The sequence below is a fragment of the Aphidius gifuensis genome, linkage group LG6, assembly GCF_014905175.1.
Source record: "Aphidius gifuensis isolate YNYX2018 linkage group LG6, ASM1490517v1, whole genome shotgun sequence".
Taxonomy (NCBI): domain Eukaryota; kingdom Metazoa; phylum Arthropoda; class Insecta; order Hymenoptera; family Braconidae; genus Aphidius; species Aphidius gifuensis.
The window spans coordinates 4707397-4727779 of NC_057793.1; the positions used below are offsets into that span (position 1 = coordinate 4707397).

At 28.2% G+C, this 20383-nt stretch overlaps 1 protein-coding gene across 2 annotated transcripts in view; it reads left to right on the forward strand.

Annotated features, from left to right (window-relative positions):
• Positions 1–2310: 2310 nt before the first annotated feature.
• The window catches only part of LOC122858991, a 30159-nt gene continuing 12086 nt past the window's right edge, over positions 2311–20383 (forward strand). For both annotated transcript variants that reach the window (XM_044162286.1, XM_044162287.1), the window contains exon 1: positions 2311–3220. In XM_044162286.1, coding sequence (XP_044018221.1) covers positions 3148–3220 — 73 coding nt within the window. In that variant the 5' untranslated portion in view covers positions 2311–3147. The remainder of the gene's footprint in view (positions 3221–20383) is intronic.

The window sequence follows — 20383 nt, forward strand, 5'->3', positions numbered from 1 at the left end:
CGATGCAATTGGGCTCAAAATTTTCTTAATTTTGAAAAAAATATAGAAAGTCTTTTTATGAACGAAAGTACAAAAACGCATAACGAAACTTGTCATGCTTCTGGGATATTGATAAATAGAGTAATTGGTAATATAATCATAATTTAATTATATTTTCATGCAATGTTTATATCTTTAACGTATGATGTGTAATTTGATCTATGTATAATAATATGTTTCAGGCAACATGTTCATGGTAGAAATATTTACGAATGGCATAGAAATAGCAGACGTTCCGATTAAAGAACTTCCATTATACTTTACAAAGCCAATAAGTTTGATAAAAATGCCTCTGATTTGATTTATTACATACAGAGGACCAGTAGTTCGTCGGAGTCATACCGAAAAAGAAATTGGGCACTACTCAGCTGTTGCATTACGACAAAATCAGTGGTATGAGTATGACGGATTATCGGTAAAAGAAAAAAAAATTTCAAACAAAAAGAAAATTTCACCAGCTCTGCTACTGTTTGCCGAAATTTAAAAATTTATTATTTATATATATTATAATGTTTTGTTTTTTATATTATAACTTAAATTTCTTTGTTTATTATAATACTAAAATTAATAAAAATAATATAACTTTTCGATACTCGTAAATGTGGTTTTAGTTAATAGCAAAACATTTTAAGAAGAAAAAAAAATGATTTAAATAAAAATTGATTGAAAAAAAAAAATTCATTCAAACGTAGAATAAAAAACACATGAAAATCACATAATTTTAGTCGAAGATTTATTAGAATAAGTTGATTGTTGAACATTGTAAGAAAAAAAATTATTTCAATAATAAGTAATCCTCAAAAAAAATGAATTTAAACGTAGAATAAAAACACATAAAAATCACATAATTTTGATCGAAAATTCATTGAAATAAGTTGATTATTAAAAAAGTTCTGCTAACTTAATATTAAGATATTAACCTATAACTTTCACTATATTGGTTCATGCTTATTGTGGTGTGCCACTATTTTAGAGGTTTGAAATATGCATCATGCATTGAATTTGTAAGTGGTCATTTACAATGTGTAATACAAATTCAATCCATCTAGATTTTCTTAAACTTTAATTTTTTATATTTTTCTTAATAAAAATTTCCAACAATTCATAATAGAAAATTGTACATTACTATTTCTGACTTTTTCAGTTATTTTTTATACTTATTATAAATGCTTGTCAATATGACACAAGTATAATTGAATAAAAAATAAAAATTGATATTAACAATAAAACAGTTCAACTCGTTTAAATCAATCGGTTGAGGTAATTTTTTAACAACTGGCAAACGACAGTTCCGTTCAATACTTTTCAAGATAGAATAAAAAAAAAAAAGAAAATGAATAAATAAATGTCAAGGAAAAATATATAAATAGAAAAAGGAATAAAAAAAATCTATTGAATAGTTGTATATACTGATTGGATGCAAGGAAAAGAGGAAAATGATCTAACTCAATTTTATCTAGAGTGCATCTTGTTATTGACGCGAGATTGAATTTGAAGCGATCTTGACACTAGTGAGTATCGTTGTGGTGGGCCTACAAGATCATCTGTAAATATGTGGATTGAGCAAGAAGGTTGGCATATAAAAAAAACCTTCGATTCTGTGGTATCATGAGAGCTTGTATTTGGTTTTCTCTCAAGGTTCTCGTGTCCATTTTCAACCCTCAAAACAACCAATGGCTGACTTACATTTCACTCCAATACATTTAGAAAATATATGTACACACATTGATATACGATAATCATATACTTGATCGTATTTCTTGTATCCCAAATATCAAGTACCCTCTGGAAAATCACCTCGTCCACGTCCAATACCTCTTGAATTTTATCTACGATCCCTGACACACCTCCATCATATTCCATGTTGTTTATCCTCAATATAAAATTCCATATACCATATTTTCCACTTCAAAATATATTATATATATATACATATATCTTTATCGGTTCATATTGAAAATAAAAATATAAAAAAAAATATTCAATCAGTCGCAAAGTTCCGGCTCCAATCAATCACCATGAATGGCCCAATGGCCAGCGCATTCTCTCATCCATCGGAAATGCATATATGTATATCATCAATATATAAATACACATATATGTATTGTTCAATATAAAATACATATATATGTTATATATATTATTTCAGTTATATATATTGCATTCTGGGTAATCCGGCGTCGGCGCCAAAATATGTGTCCCTCCGCCTCGTCAGACCGGCAATGAGTCGACGCAGTGCAAGCTCTTGGCCGTTTACGGCGGGTATTCAGTAGTGTCTCGAACGTCGTGCCAAACTTGGTAACATTTATATATATTTTTTTTTCATAATTTAAAGTCAACGCAAAAAGCACGGGTGTAAGCTCCGTGGGATTACAAATATATATATCTCATAAACACAAAAAAAAAATAAACAAAAAATAAACAAATTATGAAAGATTAAATTTCATTTTTTTTAAAATACTTTTAATAAATTTGCATAAATAAATAAATAATTGAAAAAAATTATTTTAATTGTTTAACAAAAAAAAAAAAAAAAAAAACGAGTTTATTAAAAACTTTGTTTTTATTTTTTCCTTCACAACATCACAAACTTTTTAGTTGAATGGATAATAATGAAAAAATTAAATTAAAGCAAAAAAAGCAAGTTTATCAAGTGAAGTTAAATAAACTGTGAGTGAATATTTTTTTTTTTTTTTATTGTATTTGTTACAAAAAAAAAAAAAAAAAAAAAAAAGAAGAAAAAAATCTATTACAATTTTTTCTTCTATTATTTATTATAGATAGTTTAAACTGACATATGTAAAATATATGATAAATAAAAAGGAATAAAAAAAAAAAAAAAAAGAAAAAATTAAATTGAGGAAATTGAATATTAATAACAGCGATTTGTTTGAGTTCAGGGAGAAACAAGACCCAAGTAGTTAAGTGCGTGTTTGTGAATAAAATAAAGTGTGTGAGGGGGCCCCCAGTGAGTGGGTGGCTAGTGATTATCTATGTGCTGTATGTTAAAAAAACTATGATCCTGTGATTCGGCATATATTATAACCCGTTACGACGGTTAAAATCACAGTGTGTGTATATAGTTGCACTTGGATAAAACATAGAACCATGAAAAGCACCGCGAGACGCCGGAACTCGCGATCCCTTGATCTATTGCTTCTTATTCTTGCTGTTGCAACTGGTAAGAATCCTTTATACTGAGAGGATCATAGTTGAGCTGAATATACATATATAAATATCATCCCTAGCATAATCTCAGATTAAACAATATAGAAATAATAATACCAAGAGACATTGATATTTATTTTTTTTTTTCTTGTAAATTACAAGTCTGGTATATTCTGATGTCTCTACATGAAAGATAAATACATTATTCTTGTTATTTATTTATTTACTCATATATTTATAAGTACATTTATTTATTTTATTTATTTTTTTTTTTTAATTTATTTGAGTTGATGGATTTTACTTGTTTTTCCATTGGTAAACAAGTTAAATTTTTGAAAAATCAAATATACAACGAATAAGTATAAAAATTTATGAAAAAAAAAAGCAAAAAAAGTAGAATATATATGCTTTTGTAGAGAGGTGGTTTGAATTGAGAAACTTTTGGCTTTATCCTCTTTGGAATTTTCTCCCGTGGCACACTCCACTAAAACCTAGCCGTGTATTTCGATTTCTCTTTCTACCCTCTTATTCGAGCTATACGGTAAGAACTTTGAAGCCTTTTTGGAGTTTGTTAGAAGGAAAGGGGAAAAGTTTAGTTTCACTCGTATTCTCGCGAACAAGTCCAACCCCAATGAACGCAGTTGGAATCTTTGGCTGTACTCGATATTCTATGTATATATATATATCTCAAGTATAACTGTGTATTTCAAATAGCATTCTAAGATGTTATAACTATAGAAATCAAAAAGCGAACCGTTAAAAAGAAGCCTCATAAGAATCGCTGTTACTTATATATAGTTGCCTTTGTGGAGCTTGGTTAAGCTTTACAACTGAATAAGAAAAACCGATAAAATAAAAACAATCAAGTGTTCTTATTGATGAAGAAAATAAAAAAAAATAAAAAAGAATAAGAAACGATTTTATACTGCAATTTTAAATACAATAAATATAGGTTATATAATTTTATTGAAAATGAAAAATCATTTTGTGTAGAAATTTTTTTTAAAAGTTTTCTCAAGTTTTCTTGAAAAAAAAAAAAAAAAACCTTGTGATAAAAATAAAGTTAAAAAATATAAGAATGAGGTTTTACAATTTGTCATAAGATGACCGTGACAGTTAATACATTTTATTTCTTTTTTTTTTTTTTTATATAAAATTTTGTATCAAAGCACCAAGTGTCACTGGTTTAATAAGATATTTTCCCCAAGAAGATTGGAACATTTGTTTTCAAGATATCGACCCTTTGAAAATTTTATTTATCCATCAATATGACTAACGGCAGTTTTGTTAAAGTTCAGACCCTCAGGGTGACTCGATTTACTGTTTTTGAAGTATCACTTGTATCTCCAAGTTTTTATCTAGATCAAAAAATTTCTCTATCATTCAACATTGGCTTCTGTTGCATTTTTGTGGTGAAAATTTTTCTTATTCATCGAGTCTTTTAAAGGTGAATTGAAAAATTGATAGTGTGCTTGAATTTTAAATAAATATATCCAACAAAAAATTCACTGCATATTCAATTTTATTCTTTACAAATCATCAGTATTGATTTGAAAAAAAAATTCAATTGATATAAAAGAAAAAAAAATGTAAAAAAACAGTTTAATTTATTTTTATTCACTACATTTTTTTCATTCAATTAATTTAATTCCATTTGTTTTGCCAATCTATTACATTTTATTAAACGAATTGAATTTCTTTTTTTTTTTTTTCATAAACAATTATTTTGTAAAAAAAAAAAAATAAAAACGAATGAATAAAATATAAATTTTCATCATACAAATTTGCTTAATAAGCTTGCTTTTTTCTTCAAATTACAAACATTAAAAAACCATCAAGTCATTTTATATTCATAATACAAATCACGGTTTTTCAGTGCGTCAATGTAATAGTGAAAATACATATACGTTAGCATAAGAATTTCTAATTTTCTTTACCCTTGGTAATCGACTCTATGTGCAACGAGATAATATGTACGAGGTTACGCTCAATTTTCACCCCAAGAACGCTGACGAGATCTAACCGCCGCTTTGAAATTTGCATTTTATCCAAGGTTATAATTTTCAAATTTAAAATTTCAACAATATACTTGTGTCTATATATTTTCTTTTGCTTGTTTGATTTTTTATAATCTCTTCAATCATTTAAAATATAAACATCTTCGATTTTCACAAACAAAAAATCACTTAAATTATAAAAGCTTTTCAAAGAAAAAAAACAAAGAAACATCCGTCCATCATTTTATTTTTTTTCTACTTACTTTCTTATCAGATTTCTTTAACTTCATTTAATATAATTTTTATATTTATATTTCTTTTTTTGCTGCTATTTTTTTTCATTGCATTTTCTCTCAACTTCTCATCGCCTCGTTAGAAGATAACCCGCGAGGGGTATCACGATATTAATCAGCAGCCACTGTTAAAAAAAGCTTTTCACTATCACGCTCTCGTGTACCTATATGCAGACTCTTTTTTCTCCTTCACAAGATTTATACAACGCAATAATTAAAGTGTCACAGGTATATACGAGCAACGCTGGAACTGAGTTTTAAAAAAATATATATGAAAATAATTAACAAAAAAAAAAAAAAGGAAAAGATTAATAATAATATATAACAATGCAAAAAAGAAATATTAAATCGAATAAAAATAATAATTTAAATGCATATCTTTTGCCTTTGTAAAATGAGTTTAGTTTTATAAAAAAAAATTGAATAATTATGATATCTCTTTTATTTATATTTTTTATTTTAATCATTCTCTTTATCTTTCGTTTATTCATTTCAAATAGCCTTCGTGTATTTATCACTGTGTGGTACGCCAAAAGAAAACGAAACGTGCGAAAAATTTTTTATATTATATCATGCATTATATAAAACACTTTTCATTTTTACTCAGGCTACAATTTATTTTATTATTATTATTTGAAAAAATTATTATTCCTTTTTTTTTATATATTATTTTTTCACAACTATAGCAGAGAGAATGAAATATCGTAAATGCGCGACGTGAGAATTTCAATTCGACTTGTTCAGTAGAAAAGACACATGGGCGGTAAAGAGGCTGTAAAAGGAAATAATAAAAATGAAAAAAAAAAAAAAAAGAGTGAAGGCTATGAGGTCGTGTGTCCAACCTGTGCCGCCCTGACTTCCCTAGAAAAGCAGAAAATTACGTGATTCTCTTGGTAGTCAGAGGTTTTACTATCGTCTAGGATTGTGCAAAGCTTGATTTGTCAGTTAAAAATGAATGAGTATGCATTGCACACATGCACACCCATCAATGTGAACATAAAAATAAATAAAATGTAAAATTTAAACAAGAACAAGACACTGAGAGTAAAGAAATAAAAAATATAAAATAAAAAACATGAAAATAGTCATTATCAAACGACCTCAAAGAAAGACTACGCGGATGAAGAAACAGAATATCTGCATTCTCGGTTCATCTTACCCTGGTTGAGTTCAACTAAAGTACGACCTTTTTGCGTGTGCATTTACCACAACTTCCGTGTGCTAAGAAAACAGACGATGTTATAAAATTTAAAAAAGAAAATGAGTAGGACAAACACTTATCAAGCAAAGAGTTTGTTAAAAAATTATTCAAGTATAAAAATAAATAAATAATAATTGAATAAAAATTTTTAAAATATCAGAGACGAAAGAATATTTTTATAAAGAATATATAAAATAAAAAAAAAATATAACATGAATATAAAAAAGATGTGAAAAAAGTTATTTCAATTTGATAAAACTAACACAGCGCGACTCTTTCAATCGACATTGTAGCTATCTATATATATATATATAAAAATAATAAAAAAAAATAGGAAAAAAAGAGAGAGAGAAATAAAATTATGTAAAGAAAAAGGAGAGGTAAAAGACTAAAATACTAGATAAAAAAAAAATACAAAAAGAGTAGTGCATATATTTTCATGGACGATAAGAGAAGACTCGTGTCCAAACGTAAAAGTTATTCCTCCAAGAGACTTCTTATTATTATACGAGAATAATGTTGATGTCGAGGGAAAAGAAGGGTAACGAAGAAAGTTACGATTTGCTTGAAAAGTTTTTTATTTATTTTTTTTTATTTTCAAAAATACTTGATTTCATGGACCACACAGTTCTCTCTACTTTCATTGCCTACTTTTGCCATAGTTTTGACTCGCCTTTACACAAAAATCTTCTCAATATCTGAATCGTAAAATAAAAAAGTAAATATATACGAAAGAGCAAAGGAAAAAAAATATAGACTAAATAAAAAGACAGAGAAAAAATAGATAATAGCATAAAACAATAAAATAAACGTATATATAAAGTACAAAAAAAAAATATTTAAAATTCTTTTATAAGTTGGCCTCAAAAACTCAAGCCAAAAGTGCTTTTTTTTCAAATTTATTTCACCTTTTTTTCAAGCTGAAGCCCTTTTACATTAAAACTCTTTTCTTACATAACCTCTGTGCTACACTCTGCTAGGAGATTTTTTTATTTTTTTTATTTTTTTCATCTGCAACTTATGCATAAATATCTCTTGGGAAATGTTACCCACAAATTACTCGTGTGAATTCACGCAAATTTTCATGAAAGATTTCTCTCAAATCTTATATCACTGATGCTTATTATCTCATTTATTCATGTCAAAACGAATTCCAGAGTATTCACTGGGATCGATGAGAAACATCAAGAGAATCATTGTCAACGACTCGCATAGACATTAGAAAATCAGAGAAATATATAGAGATAAAATTTTTGTTGAAATGGGGTGTTGATGTGAGATAGAAGAAAAATAAATGAAGAAACTCAAGTTAAGAGGATTGTGGAAGGAAAATCGAAAATTGAAGAGTTTAATGGTTGACATATATAACAGTTATATACAGATATAGATAAAATACAGCGTAATAGTATGTCGACAAGTGCATATTCCAGCATCCAATGATCCTCAACATCCAACTCCAATTCTAGTGTCATAACGTTTTCTAAGCTTTTTTTTTTTGCTTTTGATACTCTCTCGGTCTCACACCCTTGTGAAATATTCGACGATCACTCTTCCAACCAATGTGTACCTCCAATGAGAGAATTTGGTCGCATTGGCAAGGGGGAATTGCCGAGGATTATCATTACTTCCACTTGGATACGTTTTCTAACCCACTATCAATGTCTATACTCCACTCGTGCAATGACACTGAAGATTCATTTTTATTTTACTTTTTTTTGCTTTTGTCTCTTTTTCTATCATCTTTTTTTACTCATCTCTCTCTCTCTCTCTCTCTCTACTTATCCACCCTTGCTTACCATCCTTACCAACTTCTTATTTTTTTTTTATATTCACCCCTCAAGACGAATTATAACGATCTAAGCTAGTTCTATAATCCACTTCAATTTGCAGTAAAAACTGTCGTTCTCACGCAAACGCAGCACTTTATTTTTCAAAGGTAGATGGGTAGTTTTATTTTTTTTTTATCATCCTAGATGGGATTTAAATGAAAAGATAATATTAATATGAATAATAAAATGAAAAAAAATAATAATAATATATGAGCAAGATTAAAGTGAAAGATGTTTAAATTTTTATTATTGATTACTTTGAATTTTATATTGTTTTTTTTATCTTAAAAATATTTATATAATTTGTTTTTTTTTATTTATAAAAAATACATGGGTATAGATGTTGGACCATTAAATAAATGAGAAGAGATGAGCTCGGATACAACTGGGCTACCGTGCCGGAGGGCCATCGCATTCACACCCAACGCAATATCAGGCAACGATTGCTGACACTCACACACTCTATCTATGTTATTCACTATTATTATTTTTTTCTATTTTGTTTTTTTTTTTTGTTCGTCTCACCCTCTTTTATATATATCTATATATAAACATGCATGTCCCAACAGAGTATCCATGGCTTTTATTACGTTTGCCGATTTCATCTAGACGAGTTTCATTAATTATTTTATCAAGTCCCGAGTGTCATTGATACTATCACTTGCTGTTGACGTTACGTTATTTATTCTGAAACTGGACATGTATACTAGTATGATGCTTGATAAATTGAAGCTCAGCAAATTGAAAAAAATAATATAAAAAAAAAAAAAAACGTAAATATAAATAAATTTTATGGGAAATGATAGTCACACTGTTTTTTTTAACTTGTTTATCTAACTTAATATGCATATTTTTCATCATTTAATTTTTGAACTTTATTATTTTATTAGATTTTTAAGTTAATAAGAAATAATGAAAATATTTCATGATGAATAATAAAAATAAATATATGAATAATATAAATTTGAATATAAATTTTATTATTTATTATGAATTTATTATTATTTCAGTTGAGCAAACAAGAATCGACATCAACGAAGGAAAATATCAAAGCAAAAAAAAAAAAAAAAAGATTGTAGCCCGGTAATCTCGCCGGAAATTCTGTTCGCAAAAGCCGCACGTTGGATAGAATATAGAAAATAGAAAATAATAAAAAAAAAAAAAGAGTAGAGAAACCAAACGAAGACGATAAAAAAAAACGAATAATAATAATCAAAATAGTATAGAAAAGAAAAACGCTACATCAGGGAGTAGAAGTAGAATATGGGATACGATCGACGTAGTCATTTTCAACGTCGTCGCCAAAGTCTCGAATCTTCATTATCCCCTGTTCCCCTGGTCGTTATCATTTTTCTTTATTTGAGAGCTCCCCGGGTTATATGCACGATGGGCAAGAGATATAAGGTATCACAGTGGGTGGTTTTGAGTATGAGAGGAGTAACTGAGGTAAAAAAAAAAGGGGATGAAAGCAGAGAGGAAGGATCCAGAAGATCGAACGTTCAGAAAGCTTCGATGTAATGGCAACAGAAAATAATAAAAAAATATAAAAAAGGGTAGTTTATAGTGGTAAAGAAGTGAAAGAGGAAAAGAAAGATAAAGAAAGAGAGATAAAAAAAAGTGTAAAAGCATATAGAAGCGCCACTGTCGCATACACGCCCCTCTTGAATAACCGACTAAAGCAGCCAGTGAATTCTTAGCAAAATCTTCTTGCTCTATTTTTTTTTTTTTCCTCTTTTATATTTCTTCGTCCTGCCATCGTCGTTGTCCCTCAAAAGCATTCACTCATTTTACTCTGTATATGCGCGCAGCTTTTTTTTTTTTTGATAAAATTCATAATTTCAATTGAAACGCGCGTTTCTTAGCATAAATGAGAAACCGGGAAAATATTGAAATGTAGAATAAAAAATAATAATGATAAAAATAATACTGAAAAGAATAAAAATTCATTAGTTTCAAATTTTTTTTTTTTTAATTTTCAATTTTTTTTTTTAACCCTGTTGAAATTTTTCGACTACCAATCAATATAGGGTGCCCATCTGCTGCAGTTATCAATTTGCCAAATTGCAAATCAATACGGAATTCCCTCTGGTATACGCCGGATGTAACCAAAAACGAGGCCGGAAACCAAACCCCATCATTTTTATTTATTTTTCGTTGAAAATTATTATTTATTTATTTGGTTTTTTTATTTTTTTATTATTATTATCTCTTTTATGTTTTTTTTTTTTTTTTTTTTTGGGTTTCTTGTTTCGTTTGTTCTCTCTGATAGCGATTCTCCAAAAAATACAAATACACATTTGTACAACTGACAGAGATCATTTTATTTATTTTTTTTTTTTATTATTTCGAAATGCTTTTTTTCCGTTTCGTGTGAAATGTTATTTTTATTTTTGAATTGGATAGGGCGTTTGATATTCGTAATACTGATCGCTTTGGGAAATGTTTCGTTTTTGGGTGCGTTTGTATATGTATGCATATATGTATATGAAACCAATGGGAAAAATCATACGGATGTATAGATAGGAGATGAGTTTGTGAGATGAGTAAGCAAGAGAGAGAGTTGGGTTAACGACCAAGTCGCATTTGCACACGATAGACGCCAGGGATCTATGCACGCGATAGGTCCCCAGGCTAAACTCGTCGCACACGGAGCATATTGCAATCGAATGGGCAAAAAAAAAAACATATAGCAAAAAAATCAAAAAAAGAAAAGTAGAAAAACAGAGAAAAGGATCGAACCCAAATTGACGATCCTTTATCCCCTGGCTAGATCGACGTGGATTATTTTTTTATTTTTTCTCCAACTCTTCATGTATACTACAGTTATACACAGAGAGAACCCTCTTTGTTTTTATTTTTTTTTTCAAGTTCGATTCGCTTCATTTTTGCACCATGACCACATGGGAAAAGGTCAAATAAAAAAAAAAAAAAATCGTTAGGAAAATAAAAAAAGAGATAAAATAAAAAAAAAATGAAAATAAAGAGAAAGAATAAAAATAATATATAAAAAAAAAAAAAAAACAGTTGAAACCTGCGAGAATTTAGGGCATATTGTCAGAGTCCATGGGCCGTGTAATTGCGATCCCTATATATATATATCTTAGGCACCAAGAAAACATACCTCACCAACATGAACCTATACATATTTTTGTAATGGTATTAGTTGCATGCAAGAAAATTTGTCTCAAACGTAAGGCGTGTCGGGCAAAAAGCCCGTAATGTCGTTGAGTTTATTTGATTGTTTGTGTACGTGTAGTGGATATCTAACATTTTCATGTCTATATGAGATTAAGAAAAAAATAAAATGAAAAAAAAAAAATCTGAGATATATAAAAATAAAAAAAAAAAATAAAGGGAGTAAATCGCTTCCATTCGTGGCGAGGAAATATCGGCCATAGAAACGACTCAATTACGAGATCAAACGCATCCTCCAACCCCTTGTCGACCTCTTTGTGGTAAATCACAATCAAGAGTCTCGTCGTGTCTTTTTTCCTTGCCATTTTTTTCATTTAATTTTTTTTTATTTCCAACCTCTCGTTTGCTAACATGTTACACTGTACTCGACAGATACTGGTGCTTGCTTCACAGTGTATGTGTGTTGGTGTCTAGATGCTAGACATATTATACACATGACAGTATATCCAAATACATACAGACTTATAATATTGAATATATATATTGTTGAAATACATACATGAACAGGGACGTTGTAATATGTGAGTGGTTGACGTCGAAAGACCAAGTGGTTGGACCCACCACCACCACTACTTCAACTTGCTTAACCAGTTTACGGCATCGAACAAACTTTTCACCCAGTATATATACGCCACAAGCAACCCATCAATTTATCCATCGTCCACCGTTAACCCACCCTCTCATTTTTTTTTTTTATTTTTATTTTCTTTATCCATTTTATTATTGGAACTTTTCTCGCAAATTGTTTATTTTTTTCTGAAAATTCCTTCGTATAGAAAAAAAAATAAAAATAATAAGGCAAAATATGTGACGCACCAATTCTTTCATGGTTAGTTTGAGCATTTTTAAATCACATTATAATACCGCTAATAACGTATTTTATACAAACTTACATTAGTGGGTTTCACCCTCTTTTGGCTTTTCTTGTTTTTTTTTTTTCCTGCAAGCTTCTTCCACTTGACGGCTTCAAATAATGAGAGCTTGGCCAGCGATGTGATCCTCCGGTGTACTACTTGTTTATATCGAATAAATATAAAGCAGCTGGAATTTTATAAAAAAAATATCCATAGAAAAATAAATAAAAACATCCCCCTGGGAAATTAAATTGTGTATGTTTGATGAAAAAGAGAAAATTATAAATTGTCATTCTTATTATTTGTGTTTTTTTTTTTAACAGTATATACTAGTTTTAAAGTTGAAGATAAAAATGTGCTCTGTGCTTGGTTTAAAATTATCAAAAATGTTATTAAAGTTAGAGGAAATTTGAATTTTTTTATTCAAAAAAAAAAAAATAGTGTATATATGCATGTTGGTTTGTTGAATAATTTAATTATTTCTTTCTCTCATTTGGACATCGTATATTTGGGATTTTTCCGGATTTTCATTAAATTTAAAAATCACTCTGTCGGAAACAGATTTCTACTCGACAGCAAACCTTTTAATTTAAAACAGATTTACTCTAAACTTGTTTTAAAATGTATAGATATAAACTATTTTCCCATCTGAATTTTTTTTTTTTTTTTTTGTTGATACAATTTTATACAATCATAAAACATATCATTTTACTTATCAGATGGACATTTTATATTTGATTACGTCAAAATTTCCATGAGATTTAAAAGTAATTCATTTTTTTTTTTTTTCCATTTGCCACATAACTATATCATTCTACCAACAGCTAACAAAAAATTTATTATTAATAATAAAAAAAGCTTTTTTTTTTAAAAAAACTTTTTTTTCATTTTTATGACATCATAAACAAACTATATTTTTTATTTTTTATACCCTGTATAAATATTATTTTATGAAGCTAAATAATAGGATGCACATATTAAAAAATGAATAAATATTCTTCTTTATAGCAATCTATAGCTCGGTTATAAGTTGTATAGCGGGCGATTATCGGTTAACGAATTGAAGCACCTTTGTGGGTGGTTTTTCTGGCCACACATTTTCCATTATCCAAGTGTGTCAGTGTATTTTGTGTGTGGTGGTACACCGGCTGTGAAAACGTTTTTCATGGGCGTTTTTTAAACCCTTTTCTCCTCAATTTTTTATTTTTTATTTTTTATATTTTTTCTATTTTCCCCATCTCAAAAAGCTCACTCTTTCATGTGTACCCCGTGGCCTGTCGGTTCCAGCTGCTCTTGGAAAAATAGGAGTACGCCTCGGGAATCTCGTAAAAAACAAAACCAAAAAACAAAGAACAAAAAAAAAATAATAATACCTAAATAATAATAACAACAAAATAGAGAAAACAGTTGAACAAAAAAAAAAAAGAAGAAAAGTACAATAAATGCAAAGGAATTAAAAAAAAAACAAAAAAAAATTTATTCAGGTTTGTGTATGTATATGAATACGTATGTAATATCATGAGATTTTTTATGCTTTTCTTCTATTCTTTGTTGTTTTTTCGACTCTCATTCGCATCACAAACATCGTTCACATATTTTTCTAGCATATTTACTAAAAATGAAAAAATAAAAAAGTATTAAATAAAGCAAGTCTATAAAAATCAACAAAAATAAATATATATCTATATTTTTTTCATCAAATCTCATTGAATAAAATGAATAAATAAAAATAAATAAATTGTATTGAAGAATCTTGATATTATACGGAAGCTGTCTTTCACAATTTGACAGCTACTTCATCAAAAACATAACATGCCCATAAAATACATTATATCGATTCACATAAACTATAAATCTGTACATTTTATAAATACCAATATACTATTTACTTGACAATTAGAGTCTCATATAAAAGATATATATTCTATTTATCCCTAGCTTGGAATTTTATAATTTTTATATTATTTTTTTATTTAGTTTATTTTCTATTACCCCTTGTTGAGTGCACGAATATACCCACACTATTTTACCATCGAATTCACATTATTTATCAACACTTTATGAACCAATAAGCGTTCCTTTCTCGAAGCATGCAATATACAACATTGCTACCGATATTCCATTGAGACAAACACGTTACATATTTTAAATGCTACACATACCAAAAACAAACCACTTGCAAAATAACAAAAATCAATTGTTATTATATATCTCTTTCTATTTATATTTTCTGGCTTTACTTGTATATTACTTAAATATATATGTTTACCAAGTTCAAATACATGTGAATAAATAATTTCAAGTACATAATAATACCTTTAAAAATACAACAGAATAAAATAAGATACATTTACTGTGCAAATATCTATATATATATATTTGTCGGCGCATACAAGATGCAATACACTTGTTTCAAAATATATATCACCACAACTACAAATGTCTAATGAATACATAATATATGTACCTTGATTTTATATTTATAAATTTAACATTACAAATAAATTATTTATTTTATTTTATACTCAAAACAATAACCACAAAATCACTCACGCGGATATTGTCTTTATCAAAAAAATATAAAAAAATAATAATATTATTAAAGTGTGACAAAGCGAAAGGAGAAAAATAAAAGTTAAATAAATAATGGATAATAATAAAAAAGTATATACAACAAATTAAAAAGTATTAAATTGCAAAGTCAAAAGAGGAAATAGAACGCACTAGTCCGTAACGATGTAAAGTGCTTGACAACATTGGCTCGAAAATTCTTTATGTTTTTATTTTCTGATTCTAATTTTTTTTTTTTTTTTTTTCTTCGTTTTCTTGTTTTATAGTAAAAGAGCCATTTTGAAGCTCGTCATATACCGTTTACACTTCATTATTTTATATGTTGAGAACAGGTCGCGCGTGTCTCTTTGCCGTACACTTGTTATACAAAATTGTGCATATAACCACGACGTTACTTCGCATACGTTGCTAACATTAACCCAAGAAAACGCATCACAACTTTAAACTCACTTATACAAAACGTGCTTTTCTTGTGCTTTATACAAACTACTTTCGATGTATATCGTGTTTGATTTTTTTTTTCTTTTATTTTCTCATGTTTTTTCATATTGTACATATCGTTTTGTTTGCTACTTTGCTGGGATCTGAGATGCATATAGACATGATGACAAGAATGTGCTTATAGCATTCTTTTTTCTATAGGGAGTTAGAATTTCTTTATAATATCTATATTTATATTTTGCAACTGGGAGCAATGCTGAAGGGGGATACGCCCAACCGATAACCTTTTCTTTTGGCGTCAATACTCGCTTAGGATGGCACAAAACTAGAACATTTCATGTATTTTCATATGTGTTGATACTAGGCAGTGTGTGTATACGCGGAAATGAACTGAATGATTATTTTTTTTTTCCTATATATTTATCTTTTCTTCTTCTATATTTTTCATTATTTTTTTTTTTTTTTTTCAGTTATTTTTTTGGTCGCCAAACTATTCTCATTTTTTTTTTTTATTTTTTTTCTCGTGGAAGATGTCATTTTTTTTTTTCCACTCAACTCCTCCTCGATACGTTCCCAGTTCACGTTCAAATTGATTGCAACCACACGTGGGTCAAACAAAATGAAATAGAAAACAAAAAAAAAGATAAAAAAAACAAGAAAGAAAAATAGTGAAAAATAGTAAAAATAGAATAAAAAAAACATGGCAAAAAAAAAAAGCTTTGATTTATTTTGTTTCCACTGGAGTTCACACGTTGTTGATTATATGATCCTAGATCGTAGATGTGAATTTTTTTTATAAATATTGGCCTCGTATATATACGTCGAAATTTAATGCGTGTGCCAATAAAATACCTTTCAAACTTGATCAAATGGATAAACATTAACGAGTTCAAAAATACGCTGATATTGATGGCATACGCAATTTTTCCTATTTTTATTTCATCATTATTTTGTATTGTTTAAAAAATTTCATATTTCGACATATTAATTTATATTGTTTTGTCTTTAATTGAATTTTATTATCATATACGACAAAAGAAAATGGAAACAAAATTATAATTATATCATCTATCAGCTATTTGTGTTAGCATGAATGAAATGAAAAAATATATATTGCATTGAATTGAAATTCATGGCTGTCATTGAGAAATTGTATTTTATTTCTTCAAAGAAATACGTAAAAAGTAAAGTTAAAAATAAATAAATTATTTAAAAAATATTGTTAAAGAAAGACGATAAAAAAGAGCAATAGGTATGGCACGTTTTGTCTGACAGAAGGTATACCAAGAGAGCGACAAAAGAGAATAGCAAGAAAAGTTGGGCTGTATAGAACGATAAATATAGAAAAAATATTATATATAATAAAATAATAGAAAAAAAATTGTGTACGGAAGTAAGTGAGAAAGAATTGAAAAGAAAATATGAGTGTGCGAGCAAGAGAATGCGGAACTTGTGATATTCGACTGAGTAATACATGAACTCACCCACGTGTGCGGTACAACAGGAAAAACAAATTGAAAAGAATGAAAAAAAATCAAATAAAATGAAAAGGAAGAACAAGAAGAGAAGAAAAAAAAAAAGAACATAAATAAATGAAAAATGAAAATAATAAAGAGAGTATTAGATAGTTTTGCTTTGATGGAATTTGAAAAAAAAAAAAAAAAAATTGAACACAAAATTATAATTATATCATTAACAGCTATATGTTTTAGCATGAAAAATACAAAATATAATGTTAAGATATATATATTAATAATAAACATAAGATATCTTATTTCTTAACATACACGTATGTTTAAAGTTAAAATAAATAAATTTATTTAAAAAATATTGTTGAAAGCGATAGTCTACTTATTGTCACTTTTTTCTGACAGAATATACCAAGAGACGACAAAATTGAATATAAGATAATATGTACTGTATTGTCATAAATTTATTTAAATTTATTTTATATATAATTCTTAATTTTACATTCAATTTTCATATTTACATACGTAAATGTCTTCAACTATCAGCCTAACCTTCAAATTGTAAATTGTGTGTAATTTAGATATCTTAATAGTTAACATACGCATATTAACTATTAAGATACGTATGTTTAATGTTAATATATATATCTTTGATGTAAACTTATCAGCCACCACCCATTTTAACATGGCATATGTTAACATTAAACAGGATATGTTAACTGTTAACATATCCTTCTCTGTGTGTAGGATGCAGTCTTGTCCTGATGATGGCCACATCGTATAAATTTGTTAAGATCAAACTTAATAGAGCAACATTGCCTCGACCCATGAATAACACCAGTAATAATAAAATATCTATCTACCTACTGTAAAATAAATGTAATAATGATTGTTGAAATGAAAAAAAATATATATAAATAAATATATATAAAAAAAAAGCGCCGACAGGCTTGTAAGATGATTGAGATAATAAACGCAACGATTTATATACATACTAAATAAAAAACATTGAATGTTTATAAGTTGATGTAAAGAATAAATGAGCCAATGATCAGAAAATACTTTTGTTTTTGAACCGTGACAATGAAATAGTCTGAGTTCATGCAACCGAGACACCCGTCACATTCTCATGAAAAAAGTTACACGGCGTAACCAATTTCTTTTCTTCAACTTTTTCGTAGAAGTCATTGTCAAACGCCGGAAACTTCTTGTTGACGTTTCAAACAAGATCGTGGTTTTCCAATTGCCTTTATTTTATATATTTTATTTCCAATCGTAAAGTTCACACTTTTGATAAAAACAAAAATACAAATCAACAAAAAAAAATCAATAAAATAACAGTTGCAAAAATATAACAAATACATAAAAAAAAAAAAACCACAAACACACACAAAAAGAGTTGATTTAAAAAAAATAAAAATTGAAATGAAATAATAAATAACTAAATTATTAAAAAATCAAAGTAAATCAATTATCCACAAATTGATTAAAGATGAAATCAAGTTTTTTTAGTATATATAAAATAAAATATAATTTCAATGAATGTGAAAATAAACAAAAAACATTGGCAATATACTGACAGATTATATAATAAATTTAAAAAAATACACGATCACAAATAACAATGTGTCCAATAAGTGTCTGTGATAGTTTGGGAAAATGAGGATCAGTGTGTGGAAGGTGGAAAATGGTAAAATATGTTCTCTTCGTAAAAGTAGAGTAGTGGAAAAACAATCGAGCCGTGGTAGATGCAGTGTGCACTTTACCAAGACAGCGATGAGGCAGATGATGGTATACAATATATATACCTGTATATGTATTATATAGAAAAGTAGAATGAGATGAGGACAGAAACAAGGATAATAGTAAAAGATGTACCAGGAAAAAAAAAAAAAAAGATAAAAGCTCGCTCTCCGGGCCACTGGTCTATTTTCAACGAGAAGAGATTTGTAAAAGAGAAAAGCTCGAAAGAGTATATATGTATAAGCCCCCGGGGACCAGGAAAAGGAGTACTTATAAGGTGAAGAGATGGCAAAATAAGTAAAGAGAAAGAGTAAAATGAAAGTAAGATTGCACGAGAGAAAATATATAAATGAAAAAGCATAACCTGTACAGCGAAAAAGTGAAAGAAAGAGACAGTTTGTTTAAAAGGATAAAGGTGGCTACAGTGAACAAGAAACAAAATAAGGATATACGAAAAAAGAGAAAAGGATAGTATTACGTAATTCGGTTGAGCGAACGTCAAGCATCACATTGCGTCTTATCGGTAAAAAGAGAGCTTGCAAATATATATGTATACAGTATAGGTATACACATATATGAAATGATACGACATTCTGCTTGGTGAAACGGACTTAGTCTTCTTTTACTCTAAAATACAAAAGAAAGTTACCCTATACTACCATCTAATGTTGAGTGTCCTGTATATGGCTAACTGAAATACTGTGTCTCTCAGTTTGTCCCATGCGACAGCTAAGACTCACTCGTTTTACTTTATATACTTTATCTACTTATCTCATTCTTTCTTGCAAGCTCTCTTCTTCGTCTTTACTCTCACAGACAACTGATAGAATTAAGGAGTTTTTTATTATTATTTTTTTTTTTTTTATATAAAATGTGGTGAAACACGAGCACGTGGATACCACCGCAAGCACTATACTCGTTCAAAGACGATCAGCTTTCCGATAATGAAATAATCCGTCGTTTTTGACCCCAAGGGAATTTGTTTATCTCTTTTACTCTTTGGCAAAGCTATAACCATTTTCACTAACACACTCACATAGGTTTATCCACAAATTTCCTCCATCAGAGAAGCTTGCACTGTTAGAGGTATCCGTTCAATGACCAGATGCTCAGTCCAAATTGCATTTGCATCGCTGTTCTGCACTTGAAACACACAAGAGGCAAATTCTGATGGTTTTTTTGTTTTTATTTTTTTTATTATTTTTTTTTATTTTTGGCACAAATATGTGTTTGCTTTTCCGTAACGAGAACTCTTCAAAAAAATAAAAATATATATTTTTTTTTTATTTTCCCTTTTGAATGTTTGTTGTAATTTATTTTATTTTTAGTTATTTATTTATTTAAAATATATATATACTTTTTTTTTTTTTCATTTAAAATTGTATATGTATACATGCCTCTCGTTTGAGTTTATTTAGCTCGTTTGGCAGAGGCTAATTCGTTTGTCATGTTATTTAATACAATTGAGAATTATATCGTCATTTCTATGTGAACTTTTGTATTTATTTATCAAGGGAAATAGGTTGAAAGCTTGCTCAACTGAAATTACAATATTAAATCTATTCTACAGTAGTTTGTTTATA